Source organism: Procambarus clarkii, chromosome 47 (assembly GCF_040958095.1).
Source record: "Procambarus clarkii isolate CNS0578487 chromosome 47, FALCON_Pclarkii_2.0, whole genome shotgun sequence".
In the NCBI taxonomy this organism is placed as follows: Eukaryota; Metazoa; Arthropoda; class Malacostraca; order Decapoda; family Cambaridae; genus Procambarus; species Procambarus clarkii.
In genome coordinates this window covers 23,267,910-23,290,949 of record NC_091196.1, presented here as the reverse complement: position 1 = coordinate 23,290,949, position 23,040 = coordinate 23,267,910, and the positions used below count along the sequence as shown (strand labels likewise).

Below are 23,040 nucleotides of genomic sequence, written 5' to 3'. Positions count from 1 at the left end.
TTATCTTTTTTTCCATAATGCCACCAAATACTTTTATTGTATAAAATTTATGCTGTTATAAGTTTGGAGTTTTTGTTTTAGTCAAGAGATCAATGAAGACTTAAAATGCATGCTAGTGTAGATTGAGGTTGACATCTTACAAAGTTTTCTTACCAGTTGAATGTGATGAAAACTATTGCTGCTGCTGTTCTTTTTATGTTCTTTGTCATAAACACAACACATTTTTATAGATGCTAATAGTGTCTACACAACTATCTTTTCAGTTCCCAGCAAATATAAGCCCACATTTAAATGTAAGTCTCTTAATATAATTAAAGAGCCTTCTTTGGGAAATGGAGGGGCTTGACGTTAATATTGTTTTGATAAGCAGAGTAAAGTCTCATTTTAACACATCTTGTATAACAAGTGTCACATAAATGACATTTTAGAAATTTTCAGTACCATGTCACCTTTATCTTTAAAATATTAACTGTTGCAGAGAACTTTTTTTTTTTTTTGGCAAGGTTGAAAACTTTTCCACTAGTATATTTCTTTGAGCTAACTGATGGCAGTCGTTCCAGAAAAGACTCGACTCTCTGGTTGGTTGGTGCCCAATATAACTATTTTACTTGTTTGGTATGTATGGCAATGTCACTCATATATGCCATTTTCTCCTCAGTTTAAATTCTCATCCCCATATAGTAGCATTGCTCTTAAATTTATTATGTTGATTTGGCATGAGTAGGTAGTTTATAGATATTCAAATGTGGACCCACATTAAACTCTGAAGAACTTAATGAAGAGCTTAAAAATAATAAAATAAGTGAGTGCATAAGGTCATGAAATACATGTCAATAAAAAGGCATCAGCCCAGGAAACATTTTCACTATGCCACGGGCTGAATTGAATTGTTCAAATGAGGCTTTACTATATATATGCTTTTTAAGATTTTATTTCTTCTTTGCTGAAAATACTTTTTTTTTTTTTTATCTGCACCGTGTATTGTGTATTGTATTAATTATTTTTTGCAAAAGGATTTCTTAATTTGATTTCATTGATGATTTACATATTCAATATCTGCTTGCTCCTAGAATCATATTCAATACAATTTTTGTTTTCTTTGAATATATTATTTAATTGCTTTGCTATCAAGTACCGCTAATCGTCCCTGTAATTTTACTTTGCTTTGTATTTGTTGTAATTTTGTTTACAGACGTCTTATATTTTAATGTCATTGTCATATACAGTATGTCAATGTCAATGTCATTGTCATAAGGAAGTTGTCATCAGTATAACAGGTTTTGATATGCAGGTAAAGTTGGTTTATTGTATTAAATTATGAAGCGGTCCATCGGTCTGTTATCATTTCATAAGTATTAACTTTTAAATTATTCCTTCATTGCATTTGTGCTTAGATGTATTCCATATTTTTGTGGCATTAATACTTACAAAAAAATTAATATTTTTATTAATGTCATTCCAAAGTCAGTTACTGTAGATAGAAATTGGAAAGCTGCATTTTTAGTAATTAAGGTAGCCAGACCATATCTGGCTGCCTGTACTATCATTATTTAGGCTGGGGTACGGGAGGAATGAATGATCATGTTTGTGTCACATACAAAAGTAATGCAGAGTTTGTGTGAGGGGGCACTCTTGTAGTATCTTAGAGCAGCCAGTAGAGAAATTAAGCCTCGGGCATATCTTGACTCTGGCTTGCTGTTACAACTTGCCTGGATAACTTTAATTGGGCATATTGTTTTTGGAAACATGTTATTGTACAATACTCAAGAAAACCAATGATGAGAATGGCATTGTTATCTATATTAATTTTCTGCTGAATGTATTTAATATTGATGCCATAAATACGGAATACAAAATTAGAATGAACTACGGTTTAACTAAAAGAGGTTGTTAATTAACATATTATGGTACTGGTACTTAAAAATGATTATACCAATTCAGCTCTTCCTACGGACATGCTCAGTGGCCATCGTACAAGGTTCTACAAACAATTCCAGCAGCTCCAACAGTTCTACAACAACACTCGAAACCTTCAATACTTCAAGGGGCTCATTCAGGTGCCTGCATTGCCTCAGGTAATATTCAGTTTATTTTAAGGAGAGTAGAGATGTACAGTATTACAAAATGGTGGCATTAATGTAATGTTCCTCAGTCATGAAGGTGTTAGTGCCAGGGTAAAAAAAAAAAGGTAAAACCAATAGGATTGCAGTACTCTTAAAAAACAGCTTTAGTAATCAGGCATGAATGTGAAGGGAAGTATTCAGGAGAGAAGTGTGATTTTATAACAATTTTTATTATATTATTAACTATTTTTTCCTTTGTACCATTGATGCCAGTATAGTACTGTGCTTCCTATGAATACGTGTACTGTACTATAATCTCTGGCATCAAACATGGCTTCATACTGTGCTAATATTCAGTTCAGATTAAAAAAAAACACAATGCCAACATTACAGTACATTGCTGCCACCATCAACATCTGGGTTGGTCCAGACTTTAATTTGCTTCTTCTGAGAAGTTAATTAATAATGTCCAAGCTGCATCGGCCTCAACGTACATTGTATGTAACGTGGCCTTCCACTTCTTCACGGGTAAATCTTTCAGCAGTCTACCCATCTGATGTCCTACACTACCTCGTACTAGCATCCCATTCCTCATCTGCACATCTAGCCTTCAGATTGGCTTAGCTAGACATGATGTCACCTCATGATTGGGGAAAAAGCAGTCTTGCCACTTTCATCTTTACAGTGCCATTAATTTAGGCAGGAATGCTATACATCAAGCTATGGCTTTACTTTTCTAGTAAAACAGGGCTCCTTTCAATAAAGTATCTACTATTACAGTACTGTATTAGCAGATTGCCCCAAATGCTCTGTTACACACTCAGGCAACTATGAAAATTAAACACAAACCAGTTATTTCTTCAATACAATGTGTACCTTTGCTGGGCAATTTAGGAAATACAGTTCTGTATTTACAAATGTAGTACAGTATATAATAATAATAATTCATTATGTCTGGGGACAGGAAGCCAGATTATACATACTGTACAGTACATGTTAGGCTTATGCCGAGGTCCTACCCTAAGGTCAAATTATTAACCCTCCCCAGGATGCATTCCCATAACAAGCTGACTAACTCCTGGGTACCTGTTTACTGCTAAGTGGACAGGGGTATGAGGTGAAAGGAAATGCACCCAACCATTTCTGTGCTGCCTGGGATTCGAACCCAGAATTCTCGATTGCGAGTCGAGAACGAACCCGACTATACTATCAGGACACTCGTATAAATGATTAGGTCTGATGTATATGGATCTGGAAAGTGACATGTAGTTAAGCACCTCACAGCACTATAGTGAATAAAAAACATGTACTTCCCCATGTTTAATAGCCACTGCAGACACCTTTGACTTGGTTCACCTTGGAGAGTGGGTGATGTATGGAATTTGAGTGTGAATTTGGGGTTTGGAGGTGAATAAGTCATAGTTTGTAAACTAACAAGTATTCAGCAGTGTTTAGCATATCTTAGCGCTACGTTAATAATAAACTTTTCACACAGGATGCTCCAAACTTCTTGATTGAAGCCGAATTGCGGTGTCACGAAACTCCAGTGGTGGTGGTAGAGGAACAACCTGATGTTTCTGATATATCGGACTCTATTCTTATTGATACTTCAGAGCCTGAACCTCCACCTATACCACCACATCCTGATGTTGATTCTCACAATGGGTAAGTATTCATTTACAGGTATTTTAATTTTTGTAATTACAGTATTACAACCCATCCTCCTTAATTACAGTACAGTTGTAATTACTATATTGTAATTACAGTACACATGTATTACAATCCAGAGTACATATTTGGTTGAACAAGCCAATATGTACTCTTGGACCCAAAAAATGAATGTTTTGTACATTAATTTTATGAAGTGAAAAAAACTAAAAAAAAAATTTAACCATTCCTAGGCATAAATATAGGATGTGTGTGTACAATATTAGGCGTAGGATTGCTTGGATTGGTTAGGGTAAGCTCCTTATGTTCATTTCCAATTTAATAGAATAATATTTGGTAATACAAAATGTGAACTTTTGGGGTCCAACAGTACGTATTGGTACATTTGAACAAATAATTGTTATAAGTACTATCATTTTAGGAGGATGGTCGGAATTATTATTACTTTGTTGCCCACTTTCTTAAGGTGGAGAGGCATCAGTCTGTAGTATATAGGGGTGCAGTACTTGGTATAGGAAATTAAGGACCAAGAGGTTTAAAAATTACCCAACTCCATTCACTCTATCTTTTTACTTGGCATCATAGAGAACCATCATAACTGTACTCTAGCAAATCATTCACAGTAGCACCCCAACCATTTCATAAGACTAGGTGTGGAGTGTAAAAATGTGCAAGTATTCAGTTAGCTTTGTTGCCTATTGTTTGTTCACAAGTGCCACTGGGAGCCTTTTAAACAGTTCTGTAGTCATGATGATGATAGGGATGCACTAGAGAATAATCAGTCTTGCTTAAAAATGACTACCATCAGGTACATATATAATATGCCCAGTGACCACATAGGATCATTCTTGCCAACTGCCAGTATGCTATCTCCACCAAGTAGTAGCACCAAGGTTCCCCGGGCTATTTCTTTTACATTCTATTACGCTACTACGTTTTCCCTGATTTAGTCCTGTGGTATTTGAGCATGCAGAGAAAGAGAGAAAGGTAAAAGTTTCAGTGACTTTTTTATTGTCGTAATTTAACATCATACTGCACTACATTATTGAAACCCTTGGTTCCTTAATTTGACTTTAAGAAAACACATCACCTTTAAAGCTGTCTATTTTTCTGATGTAATCCATATTATAAAAAAGTGGTAAATTCTTATTTTGTTTATACGTAGGTCTCTTGCTGAGGTCGTCGCAGAGCGGGAGTCAATCATTGATGCTCTTCATGGGGAATTGGAAGCCATGCGCATTGAGGTGCAGCAGTCACGGTCTCATGCTACACACAATGAAGAACAGCTTAGACTTCGTATTAATGACCTTGAATCTACAATAGCTGAACTGGTGAGTTTGGGTGTTTTTTAATTATACCAGGTTTTTATCTTGTACTTATTTAGCTTAATTGTATTTTCATGAACTATGAATGGATCGTTAATTAAAATATAATGCATCACTAGGATTGTAGTTTTATTTCACACCTAATAGAATATTTCACACCTCGTTGCCACATGAAATTAGCGGTCTTAAAGTGAAAACCTTGAACCTTGGCTGGCCATTAACTTCATCACCTTTTGTAGAAAATGTCTAGCCATGTCTCTTCACTCATATTACTGGATTTTCAAGATACAGATAAGATGTCATAGATTTAAACAAATTATCTTTGTGTTCACTTAAATGTTCGATCAGTATATGATTAGCTAAATTCCAGTTTTACCCTTTTGCAAGGTTGGTGACCTTCAAGTGTCCAGGAGTTTGACTAGTCACAAGTTTATAAATTATTGTCTACTTTATTCATGAGTATAAATTTTACATCTGCCTCATGTTCTATCTGTGTCACTAAAATCAGTTGAGATGTTAGGGTAAAAATTTGTTTATTTTGTACTTGGTTTATGCAGTGATCAGCAAAGTCATTTGCTGTATGCAAACTTTTAATAAATCATTGCCAAAATGAATTACTTTGAGCTTGTTGATGAAACGTGCTTTTGGAAGATAGGTCCATTAATTTGTTTAAAGTTTGGAGGGGTATTAACAACTTGGTTTTAATTTTGATTCTTCAAAATTAGTGGTGTCATTGTAAAGATAATTTTTTTTTTAGTTTTCAAGATATACATTAGAGTTTGTGTTAGACTTGCTGAAGCTTTTTTGAGCTAATTAGTTCAGGAGCACTGTTTATACCGTGTAGCTGATCTTTTCCAAGCATCTCTAGGTGGCAGGCGTCCTCTGTAGCTCCCCAAGCTGGCTCAGTCATTCCATAGGCAGATGCACCAGAGCCAGGACCAGAATCTGGTGCACTCTGAAGTGATAGGGAAGCTTTGGGATTGGAGATAATAAAAAAAAAATCTTCAGTAGAAATAATAAATGTAACAAAACAAACTACTGCTTGCAGAAAATTGTTGCACCTGATTGTCACCAGGTGGCAGCCTAGGTCATCCAGGGTTCCAGCAGAGAAAAGAAATTTGTGTATGAAATTAATGTTAATGATGAAATGGTAGATAAATTTCAGTGTGTGTGTGTGTGTGTGTACTCACCTAGTTGTGCTTACGTGGGTTGAGCTCTGGCTCTTTGGTCCTGTGTGTGTGAGGAAGTGAGAATTAGGTGTGAACAATTTTGCTACCTGTTGATGATTTCATGGATCAGTGTCCCCTTAGCCGCCCAGTCACTGACCAGGCCTCCTGGTTGCTGGTCTGATCAACCAGTCTGTTCAGTGTGGCTGCTTGCAGACTGACATTGACAATCAGCCTGGTTGATTGGGTATCCTTTGAAGGTGCTTGTTAAGCTCACATTTGAACACTGAGAGAGGTTAGGCAATTATACCCCATATATGATACATGTAGGGAGAATATAGTAAGAGTGGAGATTGAGTTTAATCAGTTTGTGTGGAAGGAGTAATTGTATTTGTTTTTCTTGCACTAAATACAGTTGCACCTCCCAAATCCAGACCTCCCTATAATGCATACCTCAAACAGTGACCAAATTTAGCTGCAGGATCTACCCTCCAAATTTAGAAATTTTTCTACAAATTCAGTAATTTACAGTATTCAGTATCATGTTTTTTCAGTTTTTTATGCTGTATTTTTTTGTATCATTAAGTGGAGGTCAAAGTTTAGGTCAGTGGAAGTACCAGAAATGTTATTGTGAAAATGGTTATCAAACTACTGTACATTATCTAGATTGTTAATGGAAACAATTGGGCATTGGGAAGGTGAATAGGCCTGTTATGAAAGATACATGGTTAATTTTCATATTGAAAGTGAAGAGTTCTGAATTTGTAGCCATATCTTCTTGAATATTGTTTTCATTTTCAAAGTGGTGAGTTTCGATGAGTTTCATTTGGTGGATGCTTGAATTTGGCTCGGTAGAGGTGCCACAATTATTATTCTGAAAATGGCCATGAAATCACATCTTAATTATTTATTGGAATGAGTTTCAGAGTTATTTAATACAGTAAAAAATCTTAAGTTAAAGAAAGAACTTTGTGCATGAAGTCAATGGGCCTGGTTCATTTGGTGCCATGGTGAATAATAGACTGAATAGACGAGTGAAATTTGTTTAATATCTATATTATCATCATTATGTATACCTTTTGTTTCACCGAGATAATACTAATGCATTTATGTACAGTATATGTTAAATCGGCATTTTACAAGTTGCTGAACTCTTATATATTTCTAATTAACTTAGCCATTTTCTCTTTACATGACTAGGATAGTGAACTTTTGGCTGAAAGACAGAGCAAGGAATCAATCATGGCACAAGTGGAGGCAGCAGCAGCAAGTGCAGAAGCTGTAACTAGATTAGCTGATGAAGAAACGCGACGACGTTCAGCAGAAGAAAAGTTTGTCAAAATGAAAGATGTGTATCAGAAGCTGCGTGATGAACATATAAATCTCATCAGAGGGGTAATCTAGCATAATCTCTTGAAATATGTCATAGATTATAAGTATTTGTTGTACACAGTGGGTCCTTGAAAATCCATAATTAAGTGTTAACAAACTTTGAATGATTTGAAAGATTTTGATCATCAGAACAAATGCATTAAATCAAGTTTCTAGATTTAATGTTTTCAATATATATATATATATATACTGTGTGTACAATCTGGGTTGATACTGCATCCAACACAATAGAAACTAGGAGCAGATTACTGTAGTTTGAAAACATGCCAACTGATAGTTAAACACAGGCAACTTCCCTTCACCATCCTCCTACATGTTCCACTAAGTGGCAGCCCAGGGACTCCTGACTGGCTATGCAATCACTTTAGAGCAATGATTTCTCTATCAAGAGAGGTGTGTGTGCTTTATCTGGGCTTTGATGTTGATGCAGAACTAACTGGTTTTTAGGCTGTTCTGGGGCATTGTCCCATGCAGAGGCCTGCAGTACTAATTTTATTTATCCTTGTTTATGTTTCATGATTGCATTTATGCCAGCTGCATTGTGTGATCCTGATCCTTCAGTTGCCTTGACTTACAATCACCCTGACTATCATCTAGAGTTCTCTTTCATGGCTCTCCATGTTTACTTAGAATGTGCATCTTATTTATGTATCTCAGAAAACATGGAGCCTGTTGAGAGGAGAACTTGATAAATGCCTCTAAAGGATGCCTTATCAACCAGATTGACTTGGATTGTGACTCGTGTCAGACTGTGAGCAGCTGCAGCTTCTAACAGCCTGGTTGACCAGACCACCAACTGGGAGACCTGGTCAGAGACTGGGCCATGGGGACATTGATCCTAGGAACCAGCACAAGGCACGAGGTTTCATCTTCGGGTATCTCATGGTTGGGGACAGGAAGCCTGATAAGATCTTCCTCCAGGATGCAACCCACAACAGTTACTTAACTCCTGTGAACCGATTAACTACGAAGTGAACAGAGGCATCCGATGAATGGAAAATATGTTTTCAAACACTTCTGTCCTGTCATGGGATTCCAACCCGGGACCATTAGGTTATGACCTGACTGCTACTTCAAAAGATAATATGAATTGATTAGTGACATGTTTAATGTTTTATTAGTATCTATAACCTTCATTTACTATATTACTGTTTTTTGTGGGCTTTCTTTAATAGCTTTATGGGTTTCTTTAATAGCCTTCCCATGCTATTAAAGTGGGAATGGAGTAATGATAATACTGTACAGTATATGCATATAGAACGCATCATAGAGTTGAAACACCAAATCAGATTAAATTATTTTTTAGAACTTTTTATAGCCCATAAATTGTAGCAGTTCTAAATTTATTTAGGAATAAAATACTAATGAAAATATGCATGATCTATGATTTTTTTTTATTCTTCAGAAAGCTGAGCTTGATAAACAATTATCCGTGGAGCAGGAAGCACATTCCTCCACCCAGCGGTCAAAAGATGAACTTGCTGCTGCCTTACACAAATTACAATCTCAGATGACACAAAATGAGCAGGTTCATCGTAATGTAACCCATATGGCTGAACAGGTAAGATAATAGTAGTGTAATGGAAAACTCAACAATTCCTGGTATGAGAGTCGATTTAGTTCAAGAATGATTTTCGTCGCCCCTGGTGTTGAACTTTTCCAAAGCAGCTGTGATTCTGATGGTCTCCATGCTTGAATACAATAATTCAATTGGGGGTGCACCTGAGACTTGTGTAGTTGTATAAGTACCCTCTATTTTCTTGTAGTCAAAGTTTACTGGAGGCTTGAAATAATGATTGGGAACAGTGTACCAGCCAGAAGTTTCAAATGTTGCAAAGTACCTAAAACATCTTAGGATGTTATGTGCACCATGGACTGTAGATCGTAAGATGGTATGTGCATTTCAAGAGCTAAGTGAAGTTTAAAATGTTGCTTAAAAACTATGCATTCTCATGTGATGTAAAATATGAATTGATAAAAGCATAAAAAGATGGGAAGGGGTTCCTTTTGAGATTGCCACCCATTACTGATTGGAGACACCATTGAGCTGTTGGAGCCATATGGACAACATGCATGTTTAATGCAAGTTGTAGATCTTCACTTAATGATGACTGCATTACACTAGATGATCAACACATGATGATAGTCTCACTTTGAGAGTTAAGCAGAAAAAGTTGTAAAAGCTCATAAAATATTATTTCCACAGCTATAATTGTTACATAATAATTGACCATGAAACTTTATTTGTTCTGTAAGATGTTCCACATTACCAGAAAGCTCTCCACATTAAAGGCCCAAATGCCCCCTGCTGTTTTAACATTTAGGTCTAAAATTATGAGTAAGATCATTTAACTCATGAATGTTTTCACTATTCTCAAAATTAGATTACTTCATGTAGAATTATTAATATCACACTGCAAAGGCTTCTGACTAAGCAATACATCAGTGATGTGCATGACTTTTTTTTTTTTGCAACCTGCACAGATTTAGGAGGAGGTTAGGCCTTATAAGTACCTGGGATATATTTAAATAGTTCAGATTTTTGTAATATCTATAAAAGTAAAATGTTGCAATTAAAGATCCATTTTATGTGTAGGTATTTAGCAGATAGATATTAACAAATTTTTTTTTTGTAAATATACGTTTCATTTAAAAAAATTCTTCTAGTATTACTGCATTTTAATCAATTATAAGGAAATAAGCAGCCAGTATTGGCAATTTAGTAAAACTAGAAGGCACTTACTAATTTAATTTAAGTTCTCTGTTGTGTGCATTTTCAGGAGGCAGAAACATTAAATAAAAAACTATTAGCAGTGATAGCGGAAAGGGATCAGTTGACGGGTCAGGTGAGAGACCTTGAGGATGCTATATCAAAGCTTAACACACAAATGGACACTCAATCTCAACAGGCTACTTACCAGGTAAGAACAAAACGTTTATATTTATACTGTTGATCTACTGTGTTTATATTTGATTCCTTTCTCTTTCTGGAAGCTATACTTGAGGGAGGAGGGGCCAAAACAGGTTCAATTAAAATAGGTCTTTCTAACCTACTTAATTTCCTTTGTTATGGAACCTTTTCTTTATTAGCTTCTGTGTTTTCAGTTAACATGAGATTTGTTGTCTTTCAGTTACTTGTGCTCTCTGTTTCTCTTATGTTTACACTCTTGTAATTATGTTTTTCAGTCACCACATGACTGACCCATCATGCAGTGTTTCTTGCTCACTTTGACCCAGATCATGAAGCATTTAGCATCTCTATCTGGATAAACTTCTGTACAAAATCTTTAATTATTTTCTTCTGATGTTTTGCCATTTTGTCTCGGTCCATGTAGGATCTTCTGGTCATAATCTCATTTCTGTAACTTCATTTTTAACCATTTCACCCACAGTCCTGTTAAATGAGAATTATTACCCTAAGGTTTCCCAGATATCTTTGACCTTCAATTATACAAGAACAACTTCTCAAACTTTATTCTAAATTTATTGATGTTTTCCCTATTCCAAGGTTTTGCATTGATAAGGCAACTTTGCCCTTGCACTTATTTAATCTAAACAAAAAACTATAGTCTTCTGCAGAGGTCCAAGCATCCTCTCTTTCTCTATTAAGTTCTTGTATTATTTTTGTTTTATGAAGATATCATGTAGGAAGATTAACCTAAAGATATTGTTTTTGTTAGTGATTATTTGAAATCTTTTGATAAAATTAATTGCAGTTGCCTTTATCTTCATGTAGCTGACAGTTGTTCGGAGTGACTGGGAGACTGGTGTTCACAAGTGTGTTGAAGGAGCTGTAGACGGAGCACTGATTGTGGTGACACACACTCTTTCTCACTTTGATCTCGAGGCTCATGCAAATGTGAAATGTACTCCAGGTGGGTTTTTCTTTATTCATTTGTTCATTCCTTTAACAAAAAACATAGGATTTTTTTTTGTATGCTCTTAGTCAAATTGTTCTCATTTCAGCTTGCATTCTTTTTTAAAGTGTTTTTTGCCACTCCAAATATTCATGTTGGTTTGTACATCTACATACGGTATAGATCTGTGTTACCATCTACTGCTGGGACTGCTGTTACTTAACTCTGGAATTCATGGAAGTGGCTTTAGGTCAACCACTTACTATGGAAACAATAAATTGCAACCTCGTGCATATTAAGTAGCAATAGAAGATAGCCTTTTATTTCATGAAAATGTTAGCAACTGTTGCTTCACCTGTCTCCAACTTTGAGAAAAGGAAAAATTCTTGGACCTTTTTTTTATAAAAAAAAAATGAAAATGGGTGTGTGTGTGTGTGTGTGTGTGTGCTAATGTTAATGTGAAAATAAAGTTAAGGAAAGTTTTTGTAATTGGAATCTTGTAAAATATAAAATTGGATTTTCTGTGAATGATTTACCAATTTATACACTTTTAGCGGTGCTAAAGATATTATCACTTTATTTCTGAGGTGGCCCTCAGAAGCTCTTTGGTGCATTAGTTGTGTACCACAGACACATCCACAAAACTCCCAGGGAAGCATGGGGGGGGGATATGAGATCCACTGAAAACTGAGTAAAATTGCATAGAGAGTACAGGCAAAACAAAAGAGTAAAACATACCATTATTAAAGAGAGAAAATATGGAATCAAGGCAAATGATAGTTTACCCAGTGACATACGATGTGCTAGTACCGAAGTGCACCACCAGGTGGCAGCTTAGGTCATCCTGGAGTTCAGTCTGCCTTATGGTACTCATTCATGTGCCTGGTACCAAGCACACAACATTCATGTGCTTGGTACCACACAACTTCTCTCTAAGGACTGACACTTTTGTGAGCTATGTTGGACCATGCCTGTACAGTATTTCCTTTTTGTCCATGTCCTCGGTTTCTTCTGCTCCTCTTGGCTGAGGGTTCTTAGTTCAAGGTGGCTTTTTGATAGTCATATTTGCAAACTTTACGCTCGTCACTGCAAAAATGGGGATTTGTTCCTTTTGTTCTGAGCATCATTCTGTTGCCAGCCTTTTTCGTTCCTTTTGGCTAAAAATGAGTCCTCTGCTTTTCGTTGCTATCCTCTGGTGGGTGGATGGTTATGTCCGGGCTGAGTGTACACCATGCTGTCTGATTCGTTGCCTTTATGTGGCATAATTTGCATGCTGCTCATGCTTCCCAAGCTGTGGAGCACACTGTCAATCCAGTTTTCCTTAGTACAGTACGTAGTTCTAAGGCCAAGCCTTCACAGGTTTTCCGTCATGTAGTTAAGTTCAGTCAGCCTGATATGACGACTATCTGCATGTACACGATGTGCCGAAATATGCTACTATTACTGCCTCTTTTGCTAATGTATCTATGGCCAGTATTTGGGCTTGGGGTTTCTGGCAGTCTAATCGGGCATTGGTTGCTCATTACCGGTTATTGATCGTTCTCGCCACACCTGTGTGTTCTTGGGTACTTCTTTTGTCATCAAGTTCCTTCTTTTCCAAGCCCTGGTTGAGCTGGAGAAGTGAAGCCTTCTCACCCCAAGGGTCAGATCAAAGAATGTTTCTTCTCCATGTTGCCTCTGTGAGCACAACTGATGCTAATCAAGGTATTTGCTAGGTTAGGCCTATTTCAGTGTAGGCTTGCACAAGTCCAAGGGCCTTGGAGTTTTACAGATGTCTCTCTAGTACACAGCCTATGCACCGAGGAGATACCTAGGCTGTTGAAAAAAGGTCATTTCATCTTGTGCATTTCATCAAATCAAATTCCTTCATTTATTCTTATTATGTGGATGGTGATGATTTCTGAGCAAGGCCTCCTCGATTGCTTCCCATAGCCTCAGCCATGGGTTCACCCAGGTTACCACTTCCAAGCTCTTTGTGACTTTGAGGCCCACCGAGACAAGTAAGTTTTCCAACTGTCTTATCCTGTACACCAGGAGCGAGGAGCACAGTGGAGAGCATGCCTCACTACATCACTGAGAGACACCTTGTGCTATGATACCAAAGAACACATCAAGCAACTGTCACCCCCTTTGGATGATCATTAGGATCACTATAAGGTGTCTAATTGTTATTGCGAAACTACTGTACGTAACTAGCAATTATACTCTTCAACGTCTGCCATCAGGTAAGAGAAACAGCTAGTATATCTGGATCTTGGGAGATGGCAATCTCACTTTGTGCCACCTGGCATCAAAAACATGCTAGTCCCAGCTATGTAGCTATGTAGAGGTTGATTCAGTGTTGTTAACTGGTTGTTCTTTGACACTGTTTCTGTGCATGGGAGGTTTCATTTCTTTAGTGTCAACGTCACACTGTAGTGTTCAGTCGTTTGTGTGCCTCTGAATATTTTGTCCTGCTTAAGCTTAGTTTTAGGGTTTACCTTTCTGGTGCAAATTGTCCAAGATTGAGGGCCCTTAGAGTTTTCTCACCATCAAATAGCAAATGTGCTTGAGTAGGGCCACTGACTTGACAGTGCATTTTTGGACTGTCTTTGACTTTGACCTCGGTGCTGAAGTCTGGCTACATTCAAAATTCTATGCAGATTCTCTGCATAGAATCTCTCTTGACCATTTCCATGACTTCACTGTATAGCTATTGTGCTGTGATTTTGTTATTTAGGCCTGGCAACCCTTGCCTGTCATTGTTTGTATGGCATTATGAATGCAGGCCAAATACATGACTTTTCCATGATGGTTAGTCTAGTTCGTGATTGCTTTCATACTTGTGGCATTTGAATAGGAACCTATGACATCCCCAACTTGTGTTCAACATGATTTTTTCTGCCAAAGTTAACTGTTTCACTGTAGATCATACTCGTTAATACTAATTTGATAAACTTGGGAATGTCATCAGTCCTCATCTAACCTCTGTATGGGTGATATGTCTCCTGTCTTGTCCTGACATTGCTCCACCAACTCGTAGACAAGATGTTCATGTTTATTTGGTACTGTTTGTTACTTCTTAAAATAGTTGATGTAGTTGTGAGCAGTAACAAATGCATTCTTTATGGCAGAAGTGGCACATGCAGGATCTGTCCTTGTGGGGCCTGGCCAGACATCTTGAGTAATCTGTAAAATGGATTTTTCACCCAAGTAAAAGTATGAAGTATAACAGCTAAATTTATTTTAAAATTTTCCCATATTTTTAATTTGCTTGTAATCTGCATAGGTTCTGTTATATGGTACTGCAAGCTCGAAAATCTAGATTGGCTTTTTATCCCCAAATTTTACATAATTTTCATGTTAAACTTAAAAAATTTAAGTGCAATAAAATGTTTATAAATAAGCTCAATAGCTTTTCTAAGGCACGAAACTGTTTTCCCTAGTTTTGTATTACTCTATAAATTTTTTAAAATGCAATCATAGCTATATTAAAAAAGCTACCCTATATTCCCAAATTTTCCCCATGCACTATGACAAATTTCACTTGCCAAAATTTTAATTTCAACCTATTATATGACGGACATCTTCAGAGGAAAACCTGGCTTTAAAAAGATATCACTACATCTAACTTATTTCCAACACTCCAAGCCATGAAACTGTGTTTTCAACAGTAGCCTAACTTATACCTGGATGTTATATTCATACCTTAATATTTCCCATGCTCTATGAGTAAATTTCACTGACAAATTTGCATTGTAACCTATCATATGATGGACATCTTCATTAAGAATCTGAGAATCTAGAAAGCGGATATCCAAATAATGAAGGTTCCATAGTAATTTCACATGAGCTGCCATTTAAATTTTGTAAAAAAAAAAGTGTTACTGAAGATGCTACTGCTAAATAAATACCACTGGTTAATGGGGCATTCAATGGAAGGCTTTTTTATCAATGATTCAAGCAGGAGCCGATTAAAAAAAAATACTTTCAGACCTCTTTTGTTGTATTTTTTCTGCTGAGCCTGTGTGTCTTGTGAGTTTTTTGGTTTCTCTTGGTGTTTCCTTGTTTTTTCATCTCCAGTGTGGTTTGTCTTTTTTTTTTTTTTCCTCTGTTGTTATGCACCTGAAGACTTGCCTGTGATACAGCTTCCAGGTCTAATGGTTTGGGGGCCGGGCCTCTTATTCCTCTTCTATTGTTTTAGGAGAATGTTGGCCCATTCTGTGGGTGTTTTTGGTCTTCTGATTGAGTGTATTGATCCAGACGAGTGTTTTAGACCACGTGGCATCCCTTTTTCCTTTCAGTTTTGATTTTGTGGCCAGTTTCTTATTCATGCAGGCCTCGTTAGTCCTTGCTTTTTTGTCTGGTGGCTATTCCTTTGGTACCTTGCTGACGTGTTCTGCAGTCTCTTGCTTCTTGTTTTAATGTTTCTTTCTTTCAGATGCTACCTGTTCTTCGCAAGGTAAGCTTTTGGGCCTGCCTTCGGGGGTGACCCTGGACCACAGGGGTCTTCCCTTGGCAACCGTGACTGGCTGCATTTTCTTGCTTGGGTAAGTCTTCCCTTATTTTATATTCCATTTGGGGCTTTCCATCCGTTAAGGTCTTGATGGGTAGTTGGCTCAAAAGGTGCCTTGCTCAGGAATAGGTATTGACGTGCCCCTTTCTGTGCGACCCGTCTTTCCTGTTCCTGCTTTTACAGTCCTGATTTTTCCATGCATGTTTGGGTGGCCTGGGCTTTATGTGGGGGTGTTGCCTGCTCCTCTGAGTCTATTGTGGTGCTGGTGTTGCCATCTGGTGGTGGTTGATATAGTGGGTAGTTGCTTAATTGGTAAATAACAGATATTTGGCTGTACGGTACTTGTGATGCCAATTATCACTGGAAAGGGGTGTCGATTGATATGGTTCTGCACTTTTGTATGATAGCAAGTGGTCTTTTATGTGGTTGATTGATTTGTTAACTGTCTTTTCTCCCTAGTGGCAAGATCATTTGAAAAGTTTCTTGCCATAGTGGGATGCAAGTCACTGAGAGCCTGGTGTGTTTATTGTGCCTTGGGTGGATACTAGTTATTGCAGCAACTAAGTTCATTAAGAAACATTTCATACTATTCAGTGCCTTATTTTTTCTGAAGTGTAATCATACCTAAACTAACATTTTGTGAGCCTTCAGAGGCCTGATGTGATCCCCAAGGCTTAGTCATTGCCAAGCTGTAGCATCAGGGAGCTACTTAGTTGCCCACCAGATATAGGCATAAATTGTCTCTGGAGTTTTTACCACTGACAGGCTTTCCTCTTAACTCCCAAACTCCATCTTGAAGGTCTAGTTTCTTTGTGGGATGGCTCTCTCTTTGACTTTCAAAGCTTATACACTGGCACCTGTGGGCCAGTACCATCTCACCAGACATATGACTTTCCCATAGCCAACCAGGAGTAGGTACTAATACTCCTGCTTCCCTCTTAGAAGCAGGATTAAAAAAATAAAAAGGTCGAGTCACAAAAAATACACACACACAGAAAATGTTTTGCAGATTTGAATGCTAAACAAAACTCAAAACTATCTCACTGCATCTCCCCAAAAATGCCACCACATGCTGCTTTGCCTTCCTGCTACCAGATGGCAGCACCAAGCAGCCCAGGATCTGGAGCAACTCAACCCTTCAAATTCTCGCCCAGTGCCTTTGACATCTGACAGGCATCTCTCAAGAATGTTTATTTTGCTACTGTGGCTGGATTTTAATTTTTTGTATGGTCCAGTTATGAGTTTCCTGCATTATTAATCTCAATGAGCATATTTGCGGGCCCCTTTGTCTCAAGTGGTTGTTTTAGTGTATGATTTTATTTCAGAGGTGTCAACTGTTGCATTCTGATCCTACTGTGTCAAGTGTTGAATTGTTGATCCGTACTACTTTTTCTGCAGGATTGCCTCTCTTCTGTTTGGTGTGTTTGATTAACCCTAGTCAACCCTTAAGCACTTCAGTGCTTAAGGGTTGTGAAAGTTTGAATGATATTCTTCCTCCTCCTCCAAGTTCAGGTTTTGGTTTGATTGATGACGATCTCCCTCGGCTTACTTCCTCTGGCATCGGGTAATGGGTTCAGGACTTTGTAAATGTCAGAGTGAGGACCTTAGTTCACCTATTCCAACTTAAGGGATAGTCTCTTTGCCAGTTTGCTTGTGTCTTAAGGTAGAAGATATTTTTATTAACTCAATCTTGACTCCCTTTACAGCTACCTTTCTCAATTGTGGGTTCATTCAGTTGTATCTGGGCCAGGCTTTTGTATTATCTCATTTTGTCTTTTCAAGATGATTGTAAGTTACTGTTCATCCTTCTACTATTTTGGTTCAAAGATCATTCTAGTTTTCTTCTTTACTGGCTGTGTGGTTGCAGTACAAGGTACATGCTTCCTCTTGTCAAGAAGATCCCAAATCGGATTCTTTTATAAAGTAGTTCTGTTCAAACTCGCTTCTTCTTGTCTTTTGTCCTATTTGTCGGCTATGTCCCAGGCTCAAAGTTTTAGTTCATTCTTGTGTTATTTCCCTTATCATGCAGCATACTTCATGGCTTGTGATCATTGCTCAGTCCCAAACTTGGCTTGCATTTTGGATGGGTTTCTTCATTGTTGATCGTCTCATGCTGTCTAAGCCTCCACTTTTCATTTGACTTTAGCTGGGCCTCTTTTGGATGCCGTTATATTTGCCTTTTTTGTCGGCCCTGTTGAGTATGTTTGGGCCTTCTGTCCTCTTAGGCCCCTCTTGTTCCTCCTGAGCCATTGAGGTTTTTGTCTGGGATCTTGTTTGCTTATCCTTATAATGGTTTTGAATTGCTCTTCAAGCAACAGCTGTTTGATTTCTAGTCATTACTCTTGCATCATGCAGACATGTGGGATTCCTCTATGCCCTACTCCTTTGAATGACTTCTTGTTGTTTTGGCCATGAATGAGTCTGCTTGTTTTGTGACAATCTATACAGCTTCATCATTCAGTGGATGCTGTCTAGACCTTTTGCAAGTAACTCTAGCTTCCAGTGAGGTAGCAGTGTTATCCTTCTGGTCATCGTTTTTTCTTTTTCAGTTTCTTGAGCTGTCAGTTTGCTGCATTTTTTTTTTTAATATGTCTACAGCCATGTTCCAGTCCTGAGGCTTCTAATTTTTCTTCAAATGCTGGTGATCAGATTTTTCCCACCTTTCCTCATTCTCTGCCTGCTGATGTGGTTTTGGGGGTAAGTATTTCATTCTTATTTCTAAGTGTTCCCACATCTGCTTGGATCCAGCATCCAGAAAATTAATGTTCACAGGTAAGCCTCATAAGAATTTTCTCATTATCTAATGTTTCTCTTTCAGGTTTTTCTGTACACTATTATGATATTGTCACAGGGTTCATCATAGAAAGAGCCATGGGGAAAGAGGCTCAGGAGAGCCAATGGGAGGAGTGGAATGAGCATGATTATAGTACCTGCTTTCTGTAGACCATAAGAAATCCTAAGATGCCTGGTGAGATGGTACTGGTCTGGGGTGCCAGTGCATAAGCTTTGGCAAGCCACAGAAGGGGGCCCCCCCCCCCATAAAGGGGCATTTCATTACTGTACTTGTATTTAGGATATTTCTGCAGTTTCTGGATATGTTTATATTTGCATGTTTTATTAGTTCTTCCTGACGGCCCATATTTACATAAACCCCATGTATGATATTAGCAGGTTCTAGGTTCATGCTTTGCTGGATTATCTTTGTTAATCTGTAATAGAAAGTGTTGGCTCTTCGCTGAAAGATTTAGGAATAGGTCTTAGAGATTCCTGTTGTTGTTTGGTCACTTCTTTAACTGATTCTAATCTTTCTTTCTCTCTCTGGCCATTTGTGCAGGCTTAGCTGCTTATCCTCCTTGCACTTTCCTATACCTTGTATAACCACCTCCATCTTTTCTGATGAAACCTCGTTTTCTGTTGAATTTCCTTGCTTATATTTTCATATACACTAATATCTAGATTTTATTTAACTACTTCAATGCTATTTTTAATCCTTTATTTTCCTCCTCAAGGACTTTTCCTGGAGTTTCCGTAGAGTTTCTTATCCATACACACAGAAATCACAATAGTGTGATGCATCAAATGAACAAATCCACAAGGGCTGTGATGAGGGTTTGAACCTACGTCTAGGATCATCCCAGATGTAGGTTCAATCCCTCATCACGGCCCTTGTGGATTTCTTCTATCTTATCGATGCTTAATTCCTTGATTTGGCCTTCCAGAGCTACAACCTTGTTTCTCAAGTTTTCATTACTGCTGCTCAAGTTCTTAATTTTATCCACATGATATATTACAATGTTCTCTATTTTTGCCAACTTGTTGTGAAAACTACTCCTGTATACCTCTGCAATATTAATAGTACATACTGAGTAATATGAACTTTATTGGTTGCAACAGTCCATGTTTTACATTTGAGCAAATAGTTGCTATAAGTACTGTACCATCATTTTGGAGGATGGGTTGGTATAATAAAATGATTATCTTATTGAGTAATAATAGATAGAAAAATATCAAATTATGGTAATTATAGCAATTTATAAGCAGAACCTAATTCTCATAGATTTTTGTATTGAAAAAATGTAATTTGACATAAGAAGTTGTCCAATGGTGATTGCTTTATGGCATAGCTAAAATTCAGAACCAAATACAGTAGATATAATGTTACATGTTACAAGACAGTACAGTACATGATAACTTATAAACTGCTGTTAAAAGTTGATAGCATCACAAATTTGATTTATTATTATTATATGGAAATTTTGTCTTTTAAGAACAGACAATTTCAAAATTAAGCTTAAACTTGCAGCACATGTTAATCTTAATTTCATGTTCTGTATTACAGAATACACTTTGGCTTACCAAGCACTGGTGGAGGATGCTCTGGAAAAGCTTTGGAGTTCATATGATTCATACATCAACAGCTTCTACTCTGCCCCATACCTCATCACTACTATTACGTCTGCTGCTCATTACATTGCTGCTTTTCTTCTATATGCCAAAGCAACTTCACATGCCAGCCCTAATATTGAACATGCAGAAAGTAAGTTGATAATTGTATCTTTCTTTTTTTTTAATTTTAGTTTCATAGCGTAGAGATACCTGATCAACCAGGCTGTGACCTGTGACCATAGCATAGAGATACCTGATCAACCAGGCTGTGACCTGTGACCTGTGACCATAGCATAGAGATACCTGATCAACCAGGCTGTGACTCATACGTCAGGCTGCGAGCAGCCGCGTCTAACAGCCTGGTTGATCAGTCCAGCAACCAGGAGGCCTGGTCGACGACCGGGCCGCGGGGACGCTAAGCCCCGGAAGCACCTCATGGTAACCTCAAGGTAAGGTAGCGTATTTTATAAAAAGTCAAATTTGTATGTAAAATACACTGTTATACTTTTGCTGTTCAGTGTCTTAATATTCAGAAATAGGTACTGTATAGCTTGAATTTGATCAGAGTACAGAAATGCCTTATAAATGTATAATCTTTAGTTTATTATTCACTTTCCTACTAAACCTGCAGATTTTGTTCCCAACCTCTTGAGAGGTGATAAAAGTTACAATGATCTGGAAAAATAGTAAAAATATTCTCCTTTTCATGTTGTTATTCTGACATTCTCAGCTATGCCGAGAAGCCAGTCTTGCCGCTTCTGCCCTAATATAGCTGCAGGTTTATATGTACGCAGTTCAAATCAAATACATTTTCTTAGAAAGTACTATTATTTGTTATTACAATTTATGACCAGTACCAAAACTGGTTTACATATTAACAAAGATTAAGTTATCTTTTTTCAAGTTTTTAAAAATTCTATACTGTCTTGGCTCACTAATTTGGATCATATGGGACGGACTCCTATCTGTATTATGAAGAGATTTGAATTTCTACCTACAATTAATATATGCAGTATTTTACAATGTTAACCCTTGAAATGTAGCCATGATCAAAGTTGCATCTGCCTGTGCATAAAAATATTGTTTTTATAGAAGGATGCATTTCATGCACATGGTAAGGAAAATAAAAAACCCATAAATATCTTAAGTGTTTTTGTGTACACATCGGAAGTTTTCCGGGTTAGGGGTTATTTGGCCCATGGACTGTAGCAACAAATATTGCTGAGAGGCCAAGCCAGGTCAAGGAGAGAGCTGTGAGGATTATGTTAGTGCTTATGTGTTTGCTGTTTCACTTTAGTTTATACAATGAATGGAATAATTCTTGTTTACACATAATTGACAAAGTGATTATTATATATTGGCCGGCAATGTAATATGTAAACCTACAATGCACATACATCTATTCATGGCACAGCTCAAAGGAAGTCTCTTGCACTACTTTGCTTCTATTTTATCTGGTAATGTCTAGAAATGGATACAGTGATAATCATATTGCTTATGGTAAATGATTAACTCAACAATAGTAAGTAATTAAATATGATGGCAGAATTTTTTGTCGTGGGTTATCTCCTTTACATTCATATAGAGGTAGTATAATGATATTTACAATACTGTATTTGTATACTATCTGGTTGAACCTGGTATACTTTTCATAAAATAATTAATTTTAATGTTAGTATCTCATTAATAGTAATGTTAGTATCATTATAGTATCTCTCTTTTTTTTCTTTTTTCTTATTTTTTTAGTATTTTAAGATTTTTTGTACATTTTGTATTGTGCTATAATAATGATGGACCTCTTTAAGTACTTCTTAAAATATGACCTTCTCCCTTTTGAGTGTTTAATTGCACTCTTTACCCTGGCTCTCCACACTGCATCAGTACCTCACCTCACCCCATCCTGCACTCAATGCTCTATTCACACTCTTCTACTTGTATTTCTCTCACCTATGATTCCTGATTCCTCCTAGCTAAATTTTCACTTGTATTAGTCTGTGGCACTCATCATTCTCTCCCATGAATATTTGTTTCTTGGGGTAAGTTATTGCTAACTACATGACCACTCACACTAGTGGAATTCTTCTGCAAATCTTTCATGTTTTGCTTAAGAATCCTTCAATACTGTACTTGAGGACATCTGAAATGAGAGATTGTATGCTGTATTTTTTAAATATATCTTTACAGATCTTGTTGCTGTTCTGGAAGAGTTTGCCAAGGCTTGTATTGACAGTTTTGGACGGATTCATGCTAAACAAGAACTGACTGATATTCAGGCATCCAAGGAAACATTTGAGAGGTATTGTACTTGTATATATCATTTGTCATGTATTGTAAGAAATTTAGTGAATGTTTTTTTTCTGAACATAATTCAAGAAATTAAACAAAAATCAATGAGGAAAACAATGCAGGAATATTTGACAATGAGTGAACAACTCACTGTTCATCAACAACAAGAAGGCCACCCAGGGTACTGAACCACCGCTCATCTTACTGGTGCACATTTTATCATGACAGCAGATGTCTCTTTGGGGACCTTTTGGCTCTTTTTAAGCTAAGTAGTATTCTTTTTTCTTTCTGGAACAATTATTTTGTGAGGGGTCATTGTGTAGTTTTCATCATCTTTTTACATTTGTTAATTGTTTTCACCACATTGGTTGTTCCTCTGTCTGTTATATCATTCTGATTTTG

The 23,040-nt window shown here is 37.1% G+C and overlaps 1 protein-coding gene across 2 annotated transcripts in view; it reads left to right on the top strand.

Annotated features, from left to right (window-relative positions):
* LOC138350771 (huntingtin-interacting protein 1-related protein-like) overlaps positions 1 to 23,040 on the top strand; it is a 50,832-nt gene that overhangs the window by 15,024 nt on the left and 12,768 nt on the right. Inside the window, exons 6-15 of one of the 2 annotated variants that reach the window (XM_069302131.1) lie at positions 264 to 293; positions 1,942 to 2,075; positions 3,559 to 3,728; positions 4,897 to 5,062; positions 7,423 to 7,617; positions 9,020 to 9,175; positions 10,395 to 10,535; positions 11,351 to 11,489; positions 20,306 to 20,503; positions 22,537 to 22,648. In XM_069302131.1, the coding sequence (XP_069158232.1) occupies positions 264 to 293; positions 1,942 to 2,075; positions 3,559 to 3,728; positions 4,897 to 5,062; positions 7,423 to 7,617; positions 9,020 to 9,175; positions 10,395 to 10,535; positions 11,351 to 11,489; positions 20,306 to 20,503; positions 22,537 to 22,648 (1,441 nt within the window). The remainder of the gene's footprint in view (positions 1 to 263; positions 294 to 1,941; positions 2,076 to 3,558; positions 3,729 to 4,896; positions 5,063 to 7,422; positions 7,618 to 9,019; positions 9,176 to 10,394; positions 10,536 to 11,350; positions 11,490 to 20,305; positions 20,504 to 22,536; positions 22,649 to 23,040) is intronic. The other variant, XM_069302132.1, reaches the window with a different exon arrangement.